Consider the following 24744-nt stretch of genomic DNA (forward strand, 5'->3'; position numbering starts at 1 on the left):
ACAAAGGCTTATAGGGGCTCCTTCAAAATGGAAAAGTCAATTAAAATACTGACTTCAAATCCCAAAAAGTCTCTCATTACGCTCAGAAGGAATTTTGATAACCATTTAAAAAATGACAAGTTACAGTAGCTTTGCTTTAGATAAACATTGCACTGCAAGCTAAAAGGAATATAAAAATAGATTGTTTAATAAATTTGTGTATAATACACCATAAACAATTATGAAAGTGTTATTAAAAAGGTTAAAAAATCCAGATTAATATTTCAAGTGACTTGATAAAATTTGTTCACGTGGCATTCAAGATGTGTAACACTGAACATAAAATGGACACAATAGAAGAGATTTTCCTCAATCCTCACACTTTTATTCAAACATCAAGTTAATATTTTTTTCCTTGAAACAAGGAATTGCTGGTATCAGTTCGAGTTAGAAAGTCATCTGGTTACAAAACACTATCTTGCTGATGAGACTTGGGATCCCACACCATTTTTCTCCAAGCATTTGTTGCAGCATTTTCCTCCATTTGAATCTGGTGATGCTTTGGGTTGTGGGACAGCAGAATTCGACCTGTCAGAGTTGAAGATTGAGGTATGCTCTGGGTTTGCAATCTGCTGGTCTCTACTGTAAACTTTTGTGCTGCCTTTTGTGATGAGAAACTTGCCATTGCCACTGGAAATGTCTCTCCAAGACGTAACATTTTCATCTGCAGGGGAAGATGACCTGATGTGAGGAAACTCTTCACAGTATACAATCTGTGCATGAACATTAGTACTGGCTTTTTGTTGAGGATACAAAAGAGGCGTAACACCACAATCCAGATGCAGGCTTCCACTCCCAGAACTCCATTCACTGCTGCTTCCTTCATCTCTTCCTGGAGTGACTTTAAAATTAAATTCCCGAGTTCTCTTAGACTTAGTTTTCCACTTACCACATGATTGGCTACATTTATCCTGTTTTGAGAAGGTTCTTCCATTCTTGCTCTTAAGCCTACAGTGAGCTGGCCCAGAGCTGGTGTGGCCATTTGTAACATCAGGTTGAAGCCTATTTTCCAACGTCACCTGACAAGCAGATGGAGGAGAATTCTGATGTGCTCTATTACTTGTAGCACACAAAGGTCCTTTGTCAACATTTACAATATGGCCATATTTTTCTCCTCTTCCATCTTCATTTGGATAAAACTCTGGTAGAGCACCTCTAGAAGCACCATCCAGATTTTTAGAATTATCCCTGTTCTCAATATCTGAAATCACTGTTTCATGAAGCATATGCTGAGTTACAGCCTGTGTTGCATCAAACTGCTGTCTCAAGTCACGTGGTACATGTTTCTGGACAACTTTATCATTGGCTTTCTCAGTACTGCTTTCACCACATGATTTGCTTTCCCTATGGTTTGACCTGGCCCGAAGCACACGATCTCTTTTGGAGCACTCAGCTCCAGGGTCGGAATATAAACGCAGAGCTAGAAGAGGAGGGAGAAAATAAACTAATTGAAGGTAATATTAATACTGGAAGAAAAACATTGTTATTTTGTTTGTTTTTAATAAAGAATCATAAGCATTATCAAAATAAGCAGCTTATATTTACAACTTACATTAGCAAGCTAATAAATAGATTGTACTTCACTTTCCATCTGCATTGTCATTACATGTATTAAATCAGTATGATCAAGAAGAGAACAACTGTAGAATACCTGAGCAGGTAGATTTGCTCTGTGGAACGTGTCGAAGAGGTGTTTCGAGTCCCTTAGCCATTGCAGCAAGCTTACTGGCAGCATTCATTATTTTCTTTTCAGCTCTGTCAAGATGTACAGAACATGAAAAAAAAAAAAGAGAACAAGTTTAAGAGTAATTCCTTTTCAACTGTGCATTTTATGTTAAGGAAATGTTACAGAGAATAAGAGAATACTGAGAAGACAGTATGCCAGACTGCTCAGCAGTGACTCCACACCAGCATGCACAAACTGGCAAAACTTCAGCTCGGGCACTGTTGTTGCTGCAAGGTGGTCAAAGACCAGATTAACATCTTAGAGACACAGACACACATCTTGTAAAGCCAACAGTAATTTCCAAGCATACTTGAACTCACCCTTCCTGTTTCCCATTGTCAGTAAGCAGTTGTTGAAGGCAGGTCAAATAGTATTTGCGCATTTTCCGTGCTGTCTCCTGGCGCTCTCGTAGAACCTCCACTTTAATCATTTCAGCGGCTCGTTCCTTGCTTTCACGGATATAACAGAGCATGTCGCCTACAAACACACTTCATTAGCACCAGTTTTCCTCTCGAGTGGGGAAAAATGCCAACACCACAACCCTGGATTCTCTAGCAGATCTGGAACAAGTCAGCAAGGGCATGGATTTACCTGCCAACATTCCACCCAAATCCTTGTTTCCTACTGGATAAACACCAGTGCAGACCTCAGCAGGTTAACATGATGCATCAGAAAGGAATTCCGTTGTCTGATTCTGCATCTTAAGCAGGAATAGAAAACAGCAGGCATAGGGATTTGGGAGGAATGTTGGCTGAAAAAAGAATTTGGGGACCTGCTGCACTTGGGTAAGAGCTGGTGCTACATTTAGTCCTCTCTCTCCAACCAAAGGTGTGCTGATTATGCCAGAAGGCAGAAAAAGTTGCATGTCAGGTAGGTTTTTTTTCTGGAGAAAAAAGATCAGTTCTCAAAATAAACTTTACCACTTTAAAAGATATAATTAAGTACAACAAAGCAAGGATGGCATAACAAGGCTTCACCCATTGAAATGGCACATCAAATATTACGGCGACAGACAATTCCACTTCCCACATTCACTCAAGTAAGTAGGAGAACTTTACTTCTAACGTGATCTGGCTGTGATATTCTTGTCCACGCTGGCTGAAGGAGGAAGCAACAAGGTAAATTAAATTCCTCCATTAACTTTTTAGCTAAGATTTCAGTACTTACACTTAATCTTGCTCACAGCTTTGATGTAGTGAGCACGCATTTCTTCCAGACCTTTCACAGAGTCAGAAGATGCACAAGGTTTTGAGACTTCTCCCTTGGACAGTGTCCTGAAATACATAAAAGCCACACTGCACAAGAAAAGTAACTTATAACTTACCAAAAAAAAATAATCATCTTGTTTAGCTTTTTTAAAATACCTTGGTGGTGAACCCTGGTCTTTCAATTTAGTCATCTCAGAGTTTTCTGTAATTTGAGCTTCTAGAGCCTTCTCATTTTCTATTAAAAAAAAAAGAACCATAATTCACTGTACTTCCCTAAATTAAGAGTTCAACAGAAGTTATTACATAAACTGCTCTCTCTGGAATAAGAGCTCAATGTCACAAAGTATCATCAGCAAACACACAGCTGTTGCAGCAACAAGCAGATAGGAATCAATCCAAATACACTTCAATGAAGTCTGAATATAAAAGTCATTTCATATGGTAATTAAATAAGCTTAGTCTTCATATGCCATTACTAACACTATGCTGGAGGCAAAACTTCTGAGATACCAAGTGTACATGTAGGGAATGAACAGGATAAAAAATAACAAGGTTTGTTTTGGCAAACATTGGAAAAGAACTATTAATTTGTCAGTTAGCAGTTGTGCCTTCTTTGAAGTAGAGAGACAGAAGATAAAGCTTGGCTGGTTTTGTTGGCTTGTGGAGTTTTTTGGTTGGGATTTTTGTCTGTTTTAATTTTAACAACCAAAAGCCAGTCTCCACTGAAAACTACAAGATGCAACAGATGAGAGAATCAAGGTTGTCTTTAGCTGACTAACCATCCTAATCCTGGATTTGCTCTGAGTTAGCTCATGTTGCTTCACAGGAAGCTGAAGATGTTTGTGGGCCATCTCCACTGTCTTTTCAAGTCCTGTCTTTTCAAGTCCTGGCATGCAGCCTCTCTTTACTCAAGCTCCGGGCAGCCGTGTTCACAGCAAAAATCTTCCTGACACCCAAGACTCCTTTTTGTACACTTCTCACTTCCAACAGTAACTGCTAAAAGTTATACAAGGACATGGGACCAAAAAGAAGAGCATCAAGCCCAGCCTCTTACCAGTGCTCTACTTAGTTCTCCTCTTGCTGGAAAACTTAACATTTTAGTCCAACTAAACTAATCACAAGAGTCTGGAACCCTGCTACAGAAGGTGCAACAGCAGCTATCAACTCACAGAGCCCTCACAGCCTCAATGCACTCCCATCAGCAATGGTTTGAGTTCTTCAGTCAGCAACGAGACCTGGAGGTTGAATGTTTTTTAATTTCATATAAAAAAAAAATACACAGCAGCCAAGCAGGGTCTTTTGAAGTCAGCTGAAGGAAACTGTCCCAGCTGGAAAGCCTCATATGCATCTGACTCTAGTTAAGGAATACACAAAGACTGGGCCCCTTCCAGGAGAGGGACGGCTGCTCTCCACAGCCAGGACAGGGCGCTCTAGAGAGAGGAGCGCTGCAGTGCCTGCATTGTTCTGTGGTAATAGATGGGTTGTTATTTTGGTGTTGAAGGAATCCAAGCCACACTATAGGCATAAAGCCAAAGGCTCTCTTGGGTTTTCTTGCTTTATATTTTTCAGTTGTGTAAGAACTCAAAGTAAACAGACAGCCCCAAGGAGGATTCTGTCACTCCCATGAAGCTTTTCCCATCTACACGGTCTTCAGCTTTGCCATAATACATAGGGCAACTTTAGGAGGAGCTACAGTGCTAAAGTATATACTGGAGGGGGAGGAGAGGAGTGGGGAAGGGAAGAAGGAAGGGGGGAATTCACATTTTTTCAACTACATTCTTCATCAAAAGAACCAGAAGGCTACCATACCAGGTGAAATACAGTTCTTGACACAGTAATTTCCTTTACATGAATGCAGCATTCCTTGTCTTGTGTAACGCCAAGAGCAAGCAGTGTAAATCTTCAAAGCTCTGATTTAGTATGACCCACTTAGGAGACACAGGTTAGACCACACCCTGCTCACCATGAACAACACTGGCTTATATATGAGCTGTCATAGACACCAAAGGTTTTAGTGCTCACAGCCCCCCAGGAATACACACACCTGTAGCAGATAGGATAGCTATTTCTTTACTCCTGAAGAATGGCTTCAAAAAGGAGAAAGCTACTAGCATTTGATAAAATTAAACCTCAAAGTCCAGCATTAATCCGTAAACTGGAAACCAGTACCATTTGTTGCAGTTTGTGACTTTAACACAGCTTATGCAATATTAAACAACCTCACAGTCAGAAGAACTGTATCTTCCTTATTCAATAATTAACTAATTTTGCATTAGGATTATCAGTAGGATGTTGACTATTAAAGCCTGCTACCAACAAATCTAATTTGATGATACACAATTGGCCAGATTAAGATCAAAGTAAATACCTTTGTCTGTTCCAGTTTCCTGCAAGGGTGTCTGTCTTCTTAATCTCCTTTGTGCTTCTGCTTGGTGCCCAACACTGCACACAGGAGTTCTGGCCATGTCCCCAGTGTCTCCTGCACCACGTTGCAGGTAAGGGTGTGATTCCTTATTTGCATTACTCACTAACTCTTCATATTTCTGCAATTGAAAAACACTTCATGACAACGACACACACAGTAAAAAGAAGAAAAAAAAGATGGTTCCACACCATCTTGAAGCAAGTAAGTAGTATGTTTTGCTTAGAAACAACTAACCCTGGCAACAAAGTAGCTTTAGTATTGTAACACAGGTACTTTAAACCTGCAATAAACCATAAACTGCAGCTCAAATCGTGAGGAAAACATCTATTCTATGATATAGAAGATTTACTTGGTGTAAATCACTGCAACAGCAGGACTTGAATATCTTGACTATTATTTTAGAAATGTCAGTAGCCCTTAACATTGCAGAACAATACTGTGCCTTTGAACAGCTGAAGCAAACGTGCTTTTTAAAGAAAGAAGACACTCCTAAGAAATTACAGAGACTTCACTAAAAAATGTGGTTCAAACCAACCAATGTTTTGAGGTTCAAAGGCATATTAAACAGTTTACCATTTATCATATCCATTACAAAAGATGTATATCAGGCACAGGAAAAATCTTCCATTTCTCTTTACAATTGAGAATATGACTTGTGACAAGAAACCATTAAAGGCCCACTTTCTGAACAGAAATACACTGACACTAAAAAAATGGTAACATTCCATGAGAAATCACTACATAGACATTTTTCCCTACTCCACCTTGTCTTGAAAAACAACACATTTTCTCCGTCCTATTCTTGGATAATTCCCCAGCCACTAAATGCTGGGTAGCAACGGCACTTCTGGTGGGATGCTCCCCAAAACAAAAAACTTATTACAAGGATAACCATTGCAAGAATTGGAATCTGCTAAAACAACAGAAACAAATGCTTTTGGACAGAATTTGACTTAACTCCAAACTCCTCTAGAAGAGGGTGGGACATCTTTCCTCATTTGAGCAGGCACGTTGAAAAGGATTTCCTAGAGCCACAATGAAATTAAGCAAGACTATTATTCCCAAGACAGAACTGAATAACTGACAAACTGACCTATGACAAAGAAAGCATTTACTATGTTTGTCCTTGTTTGCATAAGGAGGAAAAGAAACAATAACATCATTGACAATCACTATCCAATCACCACTAAAACTGGATTTTGCAGCTACACAAAAATCTGAGGTGCTTTCTGTCATTACAGCCCATCTCAGAGGTCACAAGGAGCCTACAACTGGCTCCCAGACTTAAGAGGGTGGATTTATCTCCTTAAGAGTCTTTGCACAAATGACACTCCTAACCTGACTTTCTCTTCTCTTCTCTAAAGATTGAAGATGTCAAAGTTACACCCATCCTTTCCCTTTTCACTTGCTAACGGTAGACTTAGCCATCTTTGACTTTTAAAGGACTCCTGTTTATCAGTAAACACAAATGTTGCATTTCTGTTTCTCAGAATTACATGGATATTTCATGCTGGGAGAAAACAGGCCCAAGTGACTTCTCCAATCCCTCTTCTAACTGGCAATTATAGTTAACAGAAATATTACCTCTTTCCATTCTCGCTCTTTCTTTTCCAGAATTGTGCAAACTGTGGTTCTATAGGCCTTTTGTAAGCAAGCCTTCAGTTTGTCTTTGCACTGACTGTTGATTTCAACATGAGAGTCAAAACACTGGTCCTTCAAAGAATGCTTCCTGTGTGTGCACTTGACTAGTTCGTCATGAATTTCACTCAAGAGGTACTCAAGCTCAACCAGAGTCTTCTCCTCATACCGATTAATTTCATCCTGCAGTCTCTTGGCTTGCTGAGCCTCCCATTCTCGCTGCTTTTGGTCTAATAACATCTTTATTTCTGCTTCTTTCTGAATGGAGAGATCATTCTTCTGCTTTGCAAGATCCTCCCTCGCTGTTGCAAGCACCTCTTTAATCTTGTTTCTGTGCTCATCTAAGAATGATCGATAGTCTCTCTCATTTTGCTCCTGTATCTGCAGAATTTCCTCTTGCTTTTCCTTGTTCCACTGTGCACGAGCCTTTGCTAGTTCTGCTTTGACAGCTGCAGGGATTTCTTCTTTCTTTAGCTCCAATTCCTTCCTGAGAGAAATGATCTTTTCTTCAAGTTCTTTCATTCTTGGTCCAGATCTCTCTGTACTCTCATATTCTTTCTTCCACTTCTCCTCAGCAGCTGAGAGCACTTGGGCTACCTGGCAAATATGTAAAACAGTCACTATGAATACACACACACACATTTATAGACACACAAAACATAACTCTGCATCGTTATCAATCTATTGGAGATATTTTCAAGTTATTCAATAAAAATTAAACCTATATAGGCAAAAATTGAGTATGGACCAGAACACACAAGAATCATCTTTCCTTAACGATTCCTTGCCTATGTCTACATTAATTCCTCAGTTACAGATGGAATGTGGAAGACTGAACTCCTTATCAACACACAAGTATTTGGGCTACCTGCTTTGCTGTAGCCTCTTGGTGTTCTTTTTCCCATTTTTCTTGTTCTATCTTTAGATTTTGTTTGTACTCTTTGAGGTCTGTTAATTCTTGCAGCCACTTGGCATGAACTTGGGTTAAAGCTGCATCTACCTTTAAACACATAAAAAACCTACTTCAGTCACCACCACTGGGCACATTTTTATTATTACTTTCATGTAACAGTGCAAGAACAGACTTCATTTTGAATTGCACATGTTTACAGAAATTAAAAGACTCAGACCAGCAGCATTTGATGCATTTCTTGATACAAAATTATGGATATTAAATTTATTTTTAACAAAATTATTTAAAATCTAAGCCAGTGTTGCTCAGTTCTGCTCAAAATTCCTGTAAAACTTGTTCAATAGGACAAAAAACAAGCCACATGCCACAGCTTGTTCAGAACTTTTTAAAAACTGTATTTCTAATATAGCAAATATCAACTATTGAGCTTAAGAGGAAGTCAGTGGAAGAGACCATTTACTTTTTTTTAGGTGATTATTTGCACAGGGCAGTTTCACAGGCTCCAGGCAGACAGAACAATTATTTGTTACCTGGCTAGCAAGATTTTTATGGTATTTATTTTCCAGTTGTAATTCAAATTCTTTTAAGGCCTCTTCAGAGGCCATATTTTCTTTTAGAGCCTTCTGGATCTGCAGTCTCTGATCTTCAACAGTCCCTTCTAACTCTTTCGCTGAAGCTTCATCCACAGTTGTTACTAGGTCAGCTTGGCAGCTGCAGTCATTGCATTCAACTACAGTTCTTCTCATTTCTTCCAGCCTACTCTGACATTCTTTCTCTATTTTTGCAAAGACTTGTTCTTTATTCTAAGGAAAAAAAATATTTTTTTAGAAAATCCCGCCAATGTCCAAATAAATAGAATTTAGGGTGTTTAACAAACAAAACTGTATACACCAATAACCTTCCCTAACAGGAGAAGAACACAACCATGCAGAGAGGAGAGAGCCTGGTGCCACATCACAGCTTTCTTTGGGGGGATAGGATACACAAAGGACTGTGGGTAACTGAATTAAACAACAGAAAGTGTAACCACTCTCCAAGTTCAGGGTGGAAAATTCCTGCATATTACCAGTTCTGACATTCAGGATATTCTGCTTGTTATTTTACAAGATCTAGGTTTGGGGGTTTTTTCCAAAATCTTAAACGTGTAATAACTAATGACTTCTTCAGAGGCTTTTGAAATGACAGATCCTTAACAGCCACTTCAAATGGCAGAATAACAGCAGATAAATGTACATACAAGTTCTATTTATGAAAATAAATTACAAAAACCCCTTGAAATTCCCTGATCTAAGTTTCATACCTCTTTTTCTTCCTTCTCCCAGTGAACTTTAGCTAATGCAACTTCCTCTTCAACTTGGTGTTGTTTTTCTTCCAGCCACTGCCTCTTTGCTGCTATCATAGACCTGCTGTGTTTCTCTTCAAGCTCAGTCCTCAGAAGTTTAAGAGAGACTTCTTTTTCTTCTAGTAGCTGTTTCTTGAGCTAGACCAAAAAAAATAAATACGTGAAGTATTCTCCAAGGCATAGCAACTGCTCTGGTAGCAAGTGATGAGAAAGCATGAGCCATGTAAGTCTCTAGAGCCTGTGCACTGATCTTACTGATGGTACCTAACCAAGAGACTCGGCTCTCAAAAGGAGATGTTTTAAGATGTGATATCAGAGATTATTACAGCCTATTGCTCTAAAATAATGTTTTTCACAATGCATCTTTATCCCCATCATACTTTGAGCTGCATCTCTTTACTGTACCTGCTTAGCCTATTTTAGTCACTGCACATTGGAACCTTCAGAAAAGCAAAGTTTTTAACCAATATAGCAGTCTAAATTCTCTACTACTTAAAGAAAACCCCAATATTTTCAATCAGTTTTATATAGGGAGAAGTAAACTTGTATCACATTCAGTTATTTTTGGAAAATGTCTCATGAATGTAAACCCTTATACTGCTGGCTGAGCGTCCTCAAGAGTCAGAATTATGGAAGTTCACTACATGAAAATGAAAAGCTATTGGAAAGTTACTTCTACAATATTTTAACCTCCAGGACACAACAGTAGATTAATTCAACAACCAATAGGTCATATGTATGACCTTTCTGATATAGCTGAAACTCTTCCAAGTATCTTCCCCAAACAATTACAAAATTAACTATACTTATGAACATTGTATCTTGAAAACAGTCTGAAATTATATGGTTTATAGGTATTTCCATTTGTACCTTCTCTTCTTTCAATTGCTGCCATTGTTCAAACTTCTGCCTTAAAGTAGCTTCCAAGGTGTCCTTCTCCCCACAGACTCCAATGTAACATTCCTTCACTGCAGTCATCTCTTTGTTCAGCTCCTCTATATTAGCCCTTCACAAGACAGGTTATTTATTATCAATTGGTCAATTGGATAATTTATTATTTTTTAATCAATTGGACTTCACACTCACAGGACAGCAAGGCAATTTTAAGAGAAGTGTCACTAGCACTGAAGGTCAGACAGGAAATGTGAAAGCTTCAGTAGAAGTGGAAAAAATGGTAGTTCTTACTTCAACTGTGAGATTGTCTCTTCATAAGTCTGAATAAGCCGCTGTTTTTCCACAGCAAACTTCTCCATCAGGTCTTTCTCAAAATGTGCTTTTGTATCCTCATGATGTTGCTGATAAGTTCTTTCACATCTACAATTTCATGAAAGGAAAATAACTATCTAGTGTTTTTCCCCTCCTTTTAAACAGGGTTCAACTCCTCCTTAAGAAAATAATTTCTTAACATAAACCTCCTCTTGTACCCGAGAGCTGGAACAAGATCATACAGGAAGGCTAAAAATCCACACTGAAATTAAACCAAACAAAGTTAACAGACTTACCTGTCAATAGCTTCTTGCTTATCATGGTCAAAATCCTGAACCATCTTTCTCATCTGACAACAGAGATCTTGATTTAAGTTTTTCAGTTTTTCCTCATTTTCCTTCAGTTCTTCAATAGTCAAAGCATGGGCCTGGACAAACAAGGCTCAAGTAACATGAGGGTTGTAAAAACCCTTTCTAATCACAGGTTTTTTGTGTTTTGGGTTGTTTTTTTTTTTCTGTAGGGATAAGCAGCATCTCTGTCTTACCTCAACTTCCTGGAGCAAAGCTTCGTTAGCCTTTTTGAGTCTCACAACTTCTTCCTTTAGATTATCAGAAACCAAAGGATGGGCCACCGAGTTATCATTCAGATTTGTGACAGGCTAAAAGAAAATAAAATAAGGATGATATCCTTTCAAGATATAATTTATTTAAAGGGTAATGCTTAAAACAGCTAGAGTTGTTGAATAAAAATTGTACTTAAAAAATTTTTAAAAACACACCAAAAGAAATTATTGCAGTGCAGGATGTAACAGTATCACTGTTACCCTGGATGAATTGTGGAAACTCGGTATCATGAAGGTTTAGAGAGGCATGTGATGCACAACACTCCATGTTCTGTTTGCAAGCTCATCCAACAGAGGGAACACTTCTCAAGTGTATTGCAATTCTATCCCACATCCAGGTCACAATGTATAGATTACAAAAGCAGACAGTACAAGTCTGATCAATGTATAGAGGGACGGTAATAATGGAGTGAAGAGAAATGCAATATCAAGGAGATCCCTTGTTGATTAAATTACACCTTGAAGGCCCTCTGAAGGCAATCTGTTAATGTTCCATCTGTATAAGCTAACAGTACTATTGGCTTTCTCTGAGAAATTACAAGTCCTTTTGGCTGAAGAAAAACTACTTTCTCCAATGAAATGTACTTCTGAAAAAAGCAGTCGCCACTCAATGCTATCAAGCAAGTAAGGCATCATATCAGAACTCAATAATGCCTATGCTGCCCAAGTTTTGCTGCTCAGCTGTTTTCTTTTTAATCAAAGATACAGAACAAGGTATCATCCAAATGGTAATACTTTTCTTCAGAGGTGTTATGAATACTCAGCTATGGGTCAATTTTCGATCCATTCTCATAGGAAGTTTAAATGTTGGTTTCATTCACCAAAAACCAGTGATACTTTACTTCTAAAGAAGTGTAAAAGAACAAACCTCTGACTCTTTTGATGATTTTTCTGCTTTCAACTTGTATTCCTCTAGTGTCTTCTGGCAATCTTTGAGACCACTTTGTAGTTGAGTAATCTGGTTTCTCTTCATTTTGTTACTGTTCAATAAACGTTCCAGCTCAGCTTTTAATTCTACAATAATTTCATCCTTAGAGAGTTCTTTATCCACATCTCTGTTCTGTATTGCACTATCAGGGAAGACACAACCAGTTCAGTATTTAAAAGACAAAACACATTTATTTGAAAGGTGGTGGCAGCAAAGAGAAGAGCAACTAATGCTACCAGAAATACACATGTCTAGGACATAACAGTAAAAAGAATGAAAGAACATGAATACAAAAGCTTTTTCATAAAGTTGCAATTAATTTACAGAGAATTTGTTAATTCAGCTGTTTCCCCAAAAGATTCATTCTCACATGATGAGAGGTATTTTGAGCCAGCTCAACAGGTTGACGGTAAAAGACAACTTTGCTTTAAGTAACTATGTGGAGTCTTCAAGCAAAAAGCTATCTGTGATTATAATCCATTCCAGGAACAGTATCATAGACCCTATAAAATCTAAAGATTTATTAAGTAGCAATTAGGCAACCAATTTATGGGATTAGTTCAGACTTGTGTTTCCCAGATTACTTGGCAATACAAACAGTACTTCAAGTATCTACCAAAAACCTGCACCTTGATCCAGTAAGACCATCTTTTACACATCACTTGCATAATCTCTTGAGGATTTTAGACTTTCCACAAGAATCACTCAATACCTGCAGAACTTTGGTTTCTTCCCAGTGAATTTTTTAATTCCCAGATCTACATAGGATTCCCCCAGGTTTGTATGCTGCTCTCCACCTGTATCATTCAAAAATACTCCAAGCTTGGCAGCAGATTCATACAAAGCTATTTCTTCCTTCAGTTCCATTAATTCTTCCTGAAAGGAAGAGACAGAACAAAATTATGCTGAGCAAAGACTCCAAGAAAAGATATGAGACTGACAAAAGGTCAATTTCAGAACATGCTATCTCCAAATTAAGTTACAAGATTCCCAGTACACTGAATTTACATTCTTTGTCTTTCCAAAAGCAGGTCAGACCAATGTGGGAGATCAGATTTGTGGCATACAGATGCCTTGCTGTGTTTTAACTGGGGGTCAGCAGGAAGTCCCACATGCAACACTGGAAGATGAAGTAGTCAAAGGACATGTGCTTGTTTCCCCAACAAATTAAAAGCATTTCAACTACCAACCTCTTAGCTATAATGCCCACCCCCATCAAATTACATCAGTAAAATATTTAACAAAATTAATTAACCTGCAAAGCTTTGTTCATGTCATTGCTTATCATGTGTGCAGACTGAGCTTGTTGCAATTGAAAGCGTAACTGATTTGTCTCCTGGATTGAACCTATTGGAGGAAAGGGAGGGAAAGAGCAAGTCATAAACATGCAGTAAAGTCCATGCAATCTGTACAAAGATCTCTATTAAAAATAGCAGTGTTGATTCTGGCAGTAGACACTACTCTGTTTCTATTTCCTTGACCTCACTAGCAACTACTAGATACATTAGTATCAAAAGACTTTCATAAATAAAGGTAGGCAAAAGTCAAACACACAAACTGCAAAATATTTCACAATCTACTCCCATGATAAAGGTTTCCAAGAATCAGCCTCCAGCTCCCAAAACAATTCTTTTCTCATTAAGATTTGAATTCAAGTCAAACACCTTAACACAGAACGAAGCAGCTTGCTCCCAAAGGCTGTTGTTTAGTACAAAACAAAGTTTACACATATGCAGCACAAAATACATATGTAAACACTTCAATTGCTATTGCTTGGGGGTTTGGAGGTGATTTTTGCTTTTCTTTTTATTGGTTCTTACATTTCAGTCTAAACTTACATAGTTTAGTTAAGTCTGACTAAGGCACTGCATAGGAAATGGTCAGCACACATTTAGCTTGATGCTTCAATAGGAACATTGATATGCAATTTCATATTTAACAAAACTGAAGACATTTCTGCAAGGAGAGACAGGGTATGAGTAAAAGGCTGACCTGTTTGCAGTAAACTTGCACATTGCTTTTGGCTTTCTTCTAGGCTTCTTGTCAGTCGATTGATTATTTCAGTCTTTTCACATTTTGTTTCCTCCAGCATTTTTTCAAGTTGCTTCACATGCTCTCCTAGATTTTTGCAAAGCTCTTTCTAGGAAGAGAGATTATTTTTATGAATGTTACAAACATCTAGCCATCTAGAACAGGGGAAAAATAATCAATCCAAACCTAAAGGGACAGAGGACAGCTAAATCAACCACAGATCAAACGCTATCCTTGGCTGATAAGGCACTTCTCACAGCATCAAAGTTCAGTTTTCACCAGGAGACAGAAAGTGTACTCATATATAAACATACATGTTCCTATTTCCTAGAGCAGTTGGTTTTCAGCACTTCAGGTTATCTCCTGTAATGATTCACATATACTTAGTCTACTGCAGAAAAATCCAGCCTTCACATTACTTGTATAAACCCAAGCTTAACTCAGTTTATTTTATCAGAGTTTAAGCCAAACTAGCAAGAGCCAATACTCTGTAAAAGAGGAACTGGAGTTTCTTCACATTATGTACAAAGTAGACTTGCATATGACATTACTTGGTTACCTACACAGACCTGGGAGTCAGAGTAACTTGTCTTTACACCTTTTGACCCTTCTATCTTCTCTCAAAAAAACCAGATCTCTTTCCCTAAATACCCCAAACATGTTACCATATATTTTGCAGTAGAGACAAAGCTGTATAAGCTTTGTAGTGGTACTAACAGACAAAGATTTAGCAATGCATTTTGTTTAGAAGCAAATGCTAGTTACCTTTTCAAACAAACCCCATTTATTTTTATGCACATTTCTGTTGAGACAAGAATTACAGAAATTTAATTTTATTTCATTTATGTGAAATAAGAGGACAATTAAGGCCTGACTAGACTACATCACTTGAGTATTTCTAAAAGTGTAATGGATTCTTACAATGTGCTCTACAGCCATGTGGCACAATCCACATCAAACTCCGTCTCAAACAGCCCTTTCCCCCCCTCCTCTCCTTTTAAATGCTTACTTCTAAAATAAAGGGACTGTTCAGTGGTTAGTCATCTTTGATCATTCTGAGACCAAATCTTGGCAAAGGACTGTTTAATAAAGAGTTTTTCTTGGTATTTTTTACAAGAATATCACATTATTTTTCAATGAGTTCTTTTCTTTCCCAGTTACTTGCAGTACTCTTGCAAAAAGAGACTGTGCACAGAACCAAAGCTCAGGATAGCAACTAAGACAATGAATTCTTGCCTCCTCTGCACCCAGTGTGTACAAACCCACAATTCAAACTCGCAACTGCCTTGAGATGTTTATAAAAACATACCTCATAGGCTTCCTAATAGTGAGACTTTCCATTTTCTTAGCAGCTTCCAGAAGGAGTTATTAGAATTACAGGTCGAGAAGTGCAGTTTTGGAAACATGGGGATTTGTACAGCCTCTCCAGTACAGTACTCAGCACCCTAAAACAATTTCTCACCTCCTCTCGGAGTGCAGATTTTGTACTCTCAAGTTTCTGCTCTAATGATAAAACTTGCTTTTCATACTTCTGCTTCAGTGCTGAAACAATGGCCTCATGTTGTTCTCTGGTTCTCTGAAGGGCATCTGACCGCTGAAGTTCTAACAGCTGCTTTTGCATGCTCTCCATGGCCACCTCTGCCACCTTGGATTGCTTCAGGATCTATAGGAACAGTATCAGAGTAGCTTCCAGTTACATATATTCTCCTTTTGCTCCACTACTGTGTATGTCAGTTAAGGGGTTTTTTTGTGCAAGAGTTGGCAAATGTCCTCAGATAATGCCTGAGGTTTAATACCAACTACTTGCAATGATGAATCCTATTCACTTACCGTATATTCAGCTTCTGAAACGATCAGCAGCAGCACATCAAGAGACTAGCACTTATGTTTAATGCAAATGCACCACCCATATAAATGTGGAGGTCTTCCACAACAAACAGTCTGAAAAGAGTTATAGTACCTGTTCCTCATTGGCAGTCAGAGTCTGGATTTGAGTTTCAAGGGCCTTGATTTGACCTTCAAGATGCACTTCACGTTCTTTTCCATTTTGATAGAGTTTCTGAGACTCATGAAGACTAAGAGCCAAACCATCCTTTTCATCTAAAGAAAGAGACAGTAATTGTGTGAGAAACATGGCCAGCCACCCAACCACTGCATGGAACACAACAGTTCAGTATCTGCTCTACAGAACTATTCACTGTCTCATACTGTGGGCAACAGCAGAAGACAGAACAGTCAGTCATCTCTCAGTCTCCCTCCAGCAACCTCTTCCTCCTCCTGGCAGCAGGAAGCACACCAGTGCACTGTTTCTGCAAGGGTCCTGGAGGTACAAGCCCCATCCTGTCAGCAGCAGGACCTGGCATCATCCCTGCCACCACTTAAGGGAAAAAGAAAACAAGTCCTCCAGAGGAATAGCCAAGACACAGCAAAATGGTTGACAGTTGCCCCTTTTGCATTCTAGAAACTATATTCCTAATTCTCTAAGTTCATGACTCATTTTAGTCTGTTCCTCTAGGAAATGGGAGACTAAGACAACCACCAGTCTCCACTACACATTTTATGATTTTTGAATAAGCTTTCTCTACATACAGTCTATGAAATGGCTTGTTAAACCAGACAGCACATACAAACCGCATTTTTTATGAATATACACTTCTCCTACTGGAGTTTGGATTTTGTGTTGGGTTTGGCTTTTTTTTTGATTTTCTGTACTTTTAACCGACAACTTTGGCCAACTTATCACTTTTCTGTACATCTTTAATCCCTGACACAGAGGGACTCTGGAAAACAACACTGGTCTTGAAAATGCAGTCAAATTTAAGACAGTTATGCAGACAGAGAATCCAGAGAATTTTCTTTAGAACAATGTTTGGGGAAGAGGATTAGGTGCATATAATCCCAAATCAAGTTTATAAATATGATAAATATCTAGAGACACTTTCTAAATCAAAGTTTCAGAATTAAAAAGTTGCTAGATATGAATAAAGAATTAGCACAAAACACTTTACCTTTGACCATTGAAAGCTGATGATTCAAATACCTAATCTGCTGTGCACTCTTTTCCAGCTTTTCATTAAGTTCTTCCAGGTGTCTTTCTCTCGCTTTATTTAGAACCTGAAGTTGAAGAATCTGCATATTTTCTGAAGAATCTGCCAAATTTCAAATTAACATGCAAACAAATCAGCACAGACACCAACAATGTCATCATTGTGACTCTGCTCCAAGATCCTTTTTCTTATAATGCAAAATTCATTGCTGGTCCACAAGATTGCATTATTGCTTCTAATCCAGACTGGATTTGCATTGAATTCTCTGGCAGCAATGGCTGAAGAACAGGAGGAAAGCAGGAAATACCAACACAATTCAAACCCAACAGCAAGCCCAGATGGAGGTTTATGTGCTGTGAATGCAGCCTCATGGCCACTACAACTTTTCAAGATGTTTAACAAATGCTCTGCCATTTGAAGAGGCCCTAAGAGAAAAGCCCAGTGTGGCATCATGCTAAGAATGCTTCCTAAGGTATGGTAAGTCACTGCTTTCCAATATTATGAAAAGAGAGAAAGTGCCAGCAAGACTTGACATCAAGCCATCAGAAATAATATCTTTCAGTCTCAGTCAAAACCACATTTTAATAGCCTGAAACTAAAATATCTGATTAAAAAGAGCTGATTTCTAAATATAAAAGATCATATACATCAACACTTTTAGTTGTCCTCTTACTAAAAAATCTACTAAAATCAATGTGTTTTCTACTGCTGATTTCCAGAGGACTTTTCTCACAGGTTTATTTCAAGCCTAAGCAGCAAACACTCACTTTCATCATTGGCCAAGAATTCATGTTGCAAATCTTCAAACACTTCATTTCTTCTGTTTCCTTCTTGGACTACTGGAATATTTTGATGAATGCCATTTTGGTAGGGCTTATAAGTCACTTTGTAGGAGTCTGGTGATTGGCCACTGACAACATCGGATGCAACAAATTGCTGTTGTGACAATAGATAGGTAAGAGAAATAAATTAAAACCATGACTGTAGTCTTGCTCATGGAAAATATTTTCCATTTTACAGGCTGACATTAAGAGTTCTAATAGCTCTTCATTTTTGGGCTCCAATGCAGTACACCATTTAAACATGACAGAATTTTTCAGGAAAGCTTCCACTTCAGGACAGTGGTAAAGTGTTAACTTCAATAAAGCAAGCACATGTGAAATCTACCTCATGGAATTCGACTGAAGCAACAAGAGAAAAAAGATCATAGCTTGAACATATGGAAACCCAATTATTTAATGTTTTGTTATTTTACATAGGTTACAGAAGCCTCCCATAACTGTTTAAATTGATAGTAAGAGACTGAAAGCATCTAGAAATATTAATATCAATAGTTAAAGACTTGGGAAAGCTTTCCAAAAGATAGAAAAACATGTCAGCTTCTGAAATACCTTGAGATGTTCCTTTGGAGCATCTGGAAAATTTATTATTTTATTTTGCTGATTGTTAAACTCTGGTTTATGGCCACTTGTATATGGCCTGAAGTTTTCAGGAAGATGATACACATTGTTCTGTTGGTAGCAACTTGGAGAGTTAAACCCATCTCTCCCAAGATACACATCATCAGGATCCTCTTGACCATTCTGGCCACAGTAATCTTCTTTAACATCAAATAAATGCTTCTTCTCTTCATCATTTTGCTGGTCACACAAGAATTGTTCAGGGTACAGTTTTTGTCCTTGTTCATAGCCCTGTGAATGGATAAGAGGTTTAGAACTGCTCTCTCAAAACTCAGATTTCCCCCCACCCTCCATTTTCTGAGATTATCAGCCCTTGAGTCAGAAACACTTCCAATGAATAGCAGAACATGAAAAGTATTTCTCTAATGAATTAAAACAAGTTATTAGGAACAAGCAGTTCATATTAATTCCATCACTGCTCATACAAGCTTACATTTTGAGGATCACTTATCAATGGATGATCGTTCCACCTCCCGTCATGTTTCCCAGGCTCACATGATCTGGAGAAACAAGCAAGTTACTCATAACTTCAGAAAAATACAAATCAAACCAAACCATCTCCTCTTAAACTACGTGACATCCAGCTTACTGTAAATTGCACTACAGCTCCCCTTTCACTTGGATTGCTTTTACACACCTCATCAGCTGAGATTTTGCTCTGTTCTCAAAACCAAACATAAATAATAAAACAGTGGTGCCAAAAGCCTTACTGCTCCTCCGTCTCCTGAAGGCTGCAGTCCGAATAGCTGGAGAGCTGGTCTCCACTGTCCTCCAGCATGTCATGGGGAAGGTCTGTCAGCAATTGTTGCAACTGAAACAGAACAAAACCCATGCATTATATGCTTTTCAGAAGAATGCACACAAGTTCAGTCCAAAAAGATGGGCCAAACAAGCCACTTGCACAAAATACTGGCTTTCTTCTCCAAGGAAGAGTTCACAAACTGGAATTCACAGAATACTTAGACCACAGAATGCTTAATAAACTAGAGTACCAACCAAAGGATTTTTCTGCCAGACTCTTGTTAAGAAAAGAGCTGCATCAAAGAGAGGTAAGGGAAATGCCACCTGGTAGGCATGTCTCAGGGTAGGCTACTTGTGAAGAACAGTCTGCAAACTAATCAGGCCAAGGATTCTCCTCTCTAAATCCCAGGCAAGAAACATAGTGGACATTTATAACATGCTTTTTCTGAGGAATCTGGATGGAAATCCAGATGAGAACTTGCCAGGCAGTGTTACTAGGTGCAAGAAATCACCACTGCAATGATTACTGTTCAGATTAAGTCATGAAAAAACTAGACACGAACAAAGAAACCCCTCACCAATTCTAAATAAGGAAATACAGTTTGCTACCAAATAAAAGAAAAAAAAAGGAAAAGGAAAAAAGCCACAAACAAAACACACCTGAACTTATTTGTTGTTATGATTCCAATATAGAATGTACCTCTTTCAATTTTCAGAGAGGCTTTGATATGGGGCCACATACTGGGCTTCTTGTACATCTGAGCTATGCAATCTCTTTTTCGTATTAGGTAACTTGAGAACTACACAATATATTCAGAGTTTTACATGCAGTTTCTGAACACTAATCCTGTTTTTCTCTGAACTCACAAAGCATGTACTAATAAGAGCAGAAACACCAGCTGCCCCATGAGATATACCTTATTAGGTTTCCTTTGTTAAAACAAACAAGAAACCTAAAGCTACCATCTATAAAAAGTTTATCTTTAAGGTATCATGTTTTCTCAGCTGCTATTTTAGATTCTCTCTGAGATGAAAGGATAGGCCAGAAGAACAACTTTTTAAAATGTCTACAGGACAACATACCACTAAAAGTCTTTTCCCTAGAAATTCTCTTGTGGCACGAAGGAGTTTCCCTATCATTAGGGTATTCTCTAGATTTACTGTATCTCAGCTCCAGGAAGCAGGAAGGTCAGTATCAGTATCATTCACCCCTCTCCTTCACCCCACTTGCAACCAAGCACATACTCAGGGCACCACAGTTTTGGTCTTGCACTGCTTTAGAACTTGAAAGTTAATAGAAGGCAGTGCAAACATTGTTCACACATCATCATCAGGAGAGCTGACATTTAAACCGAGCTCAGCCTACCAGATGAGCTTGTACAGAACTTCAGGTGTGGGTCAGGGCTACCCAGTTCATAAGTTAGTGCCAAAGCACCCTCCTACCACGAAGATCTCTCCAATTTTCAAGATAAGAACCACCTGACCTGTGTTGGTAGTGAAATCAAACTCATGCAGGGTCTCTGATTACACCTTCACCAAGGAACATGGCAGAGCCTGTTCCAGCCCCCTTTTACCAGCCCGAAAGTCACATCCCACCAGAATACCCACATGTAGTTTTGTGAGCCCCACCCTGCCCCAGTTCAAACGTGCAGGACCAACAAGGATTATCACACACTTGTTCCAAAGAGGCTGCTTTGTCTGTGCCCATTGCCTCTTGTCCTGTCATGGGGCACCCCTGAAAACAGCCTGGCCCCATCGTCTTTACATCCTCCTTCAGGTGTTGATACACATGGATGAGATCGTCCCTGAACCTTCTCTTCTGCAGGCTGAACACTCCCAGGGCTCCCAGATACAAAAGATGTTTCTCCCAACACTCCAAACTTACAATCCTCTCTCACTGACCCACTGTAATTACCCTACAGTTATTTCACTTTGTTCTGTTGCACAAGCACATTCTTATCTAGGTAGAAAGCCGTGGAACAGACATCAGACATCTCTCCCAATTGCAGAGCTGTGGTTCTACAGCACATTTTTGTGAGCACTTGTCTCTCCATTTCCTACACTCCAGACACTGATCCCTGGAGTATATTGGGGACATCAGCCCATGACTGTGATTTCCCATCCTGTAAAAAACCATTATGCACATTCATGTTAAACATGTTTTGCCAATTAGCTTCATGAAACAAAAAAGAACAGAAACATGCAAAGTATTTCAACTCCAACGAAATCTCAAAAATATTTTTCTGGATAGTTAAGTATGTAATTTATAATCAGAATTTGAAAAGTGGCTCCTCATTCTTTTCTAAGCTAACCAAATTTTCAAGTAGGAGAACTGTTGCTTTCCAAGTATTTGTTATAAGTGAAAAAGCTGTCAAGAAATAAGAAATGTAGGTGACACCAGCCTTTTGCATTTGATCTCCTGCACAAGCAAGGAATTAAGTCTTCCAACCACTACACATGACATAACAAGGCTCTTAAGATACAGCATCTCATATCTCTTTACTTTTTATGCTTTGCAAGAGCAGCACAGTCTGCACTCTCTTTTACTCTTACCAAAGACAACATAAAACTTTTTGCTTTCTCTTCAAGCACTAAGAAGAGAGAAACAGGAAGAAACTAAATACACAAGCCTTCAGATTGAATTATTTATTCTTTTTCACCTCTTGTTCTCTTGCATAATCTTCTTGGTCATAGTCTTCATCTTCATGTTGTGTTTGTAGAGCTCCACTATCAAAGTCAAGGGACATTGTTTTCTAGTAACGTTTCCGCATATCCAGCAAAACCTGTCAGAGGACAGGAAAACATCACAAGTGAGTGAAACAGGACAGGAACCAAAGAGCACCACCCTCTCCTCCTGAACTATGTAGCCAAACACACACAAAACCAACATTTTTTAAAAACACATTGCACATTACCTGTATCCTTCACTTCAGTGTTTGTTCCTCAGTATATCTAAGCCTACTAAATTTTTAACAATTTAGCTTTTAAAACAATTATTAGTTTTTCATATGCTAACATTATTAAACTACTGATATTCACTTACAAGCAGACATTATTTTCTTCAAGTTCTACTGCTGTACAATATACACGTGCTGATAGTCATGTCCACTTTGCTTCATCTTCTTCTAGAAAAGAACTATATTTTGCCTTAAATACCAAAACTATGCTGTTTCTTGGGCATTGGATAAAATCTCCAAGAGGAAAAACTGGAAAAGTACCATGGGAACCTGGAAAGTATCGTGTCAGTTCCAGGTTTCACTGCTTAATGAAAAGACTCTCAAAGGGAGTTCTCAGTCGGCTACAGTGGGCAAGTGCTGGCCCACGTTTGGTTGCGAGCCAAGTTCCTCCCTGACGGAGACCTTCCTTTGGGCACGCAGGTGCAGCACGGGCTGAACCTCCAACTGGTATACAGTGAGCTTTGTAAGAGCATTATTTGCAAGTCAAAAGGCATAATATGTCACCCCGTCACCTTTAAAGGACCTGCTTGCCCGCTGCTGTTCGAGGGAACTTTCCAACACCGCGGGCAGGAGTCCCCCAGCGCCGGGCCGTGTCTGACACCCGGGCCCCTCACGGGAGGCCCCGCCGTCCCCCGCCCCGCACACGACCACCCGCTCTCCCCCGTCCCTGACAGCCTCTCCCAGCCCGGGAGCGGAGGCGGCCGGACGAGCGAGCGACGATCAGGCCCGAAGAGCCGGGCCGGGCCGGGGAAGCCCCGGGGTCGCGGGGCGAGCTCGGCCACCGCATCAACGGCGTCAGGGCAGCGGCGCGGGGCCATCGCTGCCGTTACTCGCTGCGGCTCCCGAGGAGCGCCCCGCGCCGGCTTCGCGTCGGCCCCTGCGGGACAGTCGGGACAGTCGGCGGAGCGCGGCCCGAGCGCACAGACCCACCTGCACCGCCACAACCACGGCCCGCGAGGCTTTTCCGCATCACACCTGGCCCGCGCCCGCCGCGATGATTGACAGCCGCGGAGACCAACCACCGGCCAGAACCTCGCCGGGTCGCACTGACTGACAGCCTCAAGCACCAATCACGCGAATGGGTGGGAGGGATGGGGGTGGGGCTTGTAACAGCCCCGCCCCCGCCAATTGTTTGAAAGCGGGCGCGGATGGCCGCGGGAAAGCGTCCGGCGAGCTCATTGGCCGAGCGGGCGACCAATGGCAGCGGCTGCTCTGCGGAAGGGCGGGGTCTCCCTGCTGCGCCCTCTTGCGGCGGGGCGTGGCGGTTGCCTGGCAACACGCGGCTGCGCGATGACGTCAGGCGCTCGCGTGCGCGTCCTCCCGATAGTATCGCGACAGCGCTGAGGCATCGGGGGCACCTCTGCTGTCACGGCAGGTGCTCGGAGAACTCGCGCTGCCTCGAGAGCTCATCCTCTAAAAAAATAAAAGCTGCTCAGAACGCAACAGATTTCTTCCACAGAATTGCCTGTAGGAAGCATTGCTAGAAAAAAAATATAAACCCCCAAATCCGAAAGGTGGTGTGAACAAAGAGCGTTTGTTCCCGTTGGTAACAACCCCGTGCGGTGACTCGCCCTCAGCCCTGGCAGGGCAGGGCAGGGCAGCTGTGCGGGTTTATCGATGCCATTGGACAGTCCGTGCCTGTCGGGACATGGGCAGCGGCTTTGGGAGAGAACGAACCTCGTAAACGTGACATTACTGGCGAAATTAGCCATTTTTCTCAGTAGAACAGAGATTAACCAATTCTCAGCTTTTCCACGGGCATTAAATGATTCAGATCTAAGAGCTCCACGCAGGAGGTGACAGAGCTTCACATACTTCACATGAGGGGGCTGCTCCACGGGGCAGCGTTAACGAAGAAACAGCACTAATAAGGCAAGGCATGTTAAGTGTTAGAAACCAAAACTTGAGCATGGATGTAGTTACTCTAGGAAACTATTGTCTGTAATACGGGGATGTGTTGTGTTTGATTTATATCTGTAATTAGTTGGATTCTTTGCTTTCTGTCACATCAAGACATTTTGAGATACTTGTTTATTGCAGTGGCACCCAATTACCTCCCTTTCCTTTCTTTTCCTTCACAGTTCTGCTTCAGGCACTTAAAAAAGATACAGGAACATAAAAACAAAGATTGAGGTCTTTTTAACTTTTGAAGCTAGTGATATTGAGAGGGAGACACAGACTGCACCACACTGTGGTCCAAACATCACACACTGATCATCTCATGCATTGGTAAAGTGAAAACTGATGAAGTGAAAAAAGTCCCAGAGTCAGCATCTTGACTGGCAAAGTCGAACAACTTTGATCTCAGACTATCACAACTCCAAATGCTGCTATTCTGGTCCTGAGCAACTTGGATTTGCACTAAAAATAGAGATGGAGTTCTGTACATCTTCCTTCTGTGATCTGTCATAAAACTCAGCTTTGATTTAAAAATCAAAACAGCTCCATTCAGGCCTTTCTC

At 40.1% G+C, this 24744-nt stretch overlaps 1 protein-coding gene across 4 annotated transcripts; it reads right to left on the reverse strand.

Moving 5' to 3' along the window:
- CEP152 (centrosomal protein 152) lies at positions 1–23268 on the reverse strand. 4 transcript variants are annotated; one of them, XM_071568533.1, is made up of 27 exons: positions 23214–23268; positions 21987–22109; positions 19296–19396; positions 19019–19085; positions 18517–18816; positions 17893–18061; positions 17087–17227; positions 16039–16178; positions 15541–15741; positions 14040–14187; positions 13303–13394; positions 12760–12923; positions 11988–12189; positions 11042–11155; positions 10794–10924; positions 10477–10605; positions 10162–10297; positions 9250–9429; positions 8480–8752; positions 7905–8036; positions 6983–7633; positions 5342–5516; positions 3130–3208; positions 2933–3039; positions 2086–2242; positions 1691–1794; positions 1–1459 (listed from the first exon to the last, which is right to left on the reverse strand). In XM_071568533.1, exons 2-27 carry the CDS (start codon positions 22071–22073, stop codon positions 453–455), a joined length of 5187 nt encoding a protein of 1728 aa, XP_071424634.1. In that variant the 5' UTR covers positions 22074–22109; positions 23214–23268; the 3' UTR covers positions 1–452. The 4 variants fall into 4 exon arrangements, with proteins under 4 accessions (XP_071424634.1, XP_071424633.1, XP_071424635.1 ...); XM_071568532.1 differs by having other exon boundaries at positions 2933–3208; XM_071568534.1 differs by lacking the exon at positions 7905–8036 and having other exon boundaries at positions 2933–3208.
- Positions 23269–24744: the final 1476 nt, after the last annotated feature.

Source organism: Pithys albifrons, chromosome 13 (genome assembly GCF_047495875.1).
Source record: "Pithys albifrons albifrons isolate INPA30051 chromosome 13, PitAlb_v1, whole genome shotgun sequence".
NCBI lineage: Eukaryota > Metazoa > Chordata > Aves > Passeriformes > Thamnophilidae > Pithys > Pithys albifrons.

Coding starts and splice junctions, on each gene's coding strand:
- CEP152 (XM_071568532.1), bottom strand. CDS start 22,073: ATGTCCCTTGACTTTGATAGTGGAGCTCTACAAACACAACATGAAGAT. Junction 1,795..2,085: donor GACAATGGGAAACAGGAAGG/GTGAGTTCAAGT, acceptor ACATCTTGACAG/AGCTGAAAAGAAAATAATGA. Junction 1,460..1,690: donor GAGCAAATCTACCTGCTCAG/GTATTCTACAGT, acceptor CTCCTCTTCTAG/CTCTGCGTTTATATTCCGAC.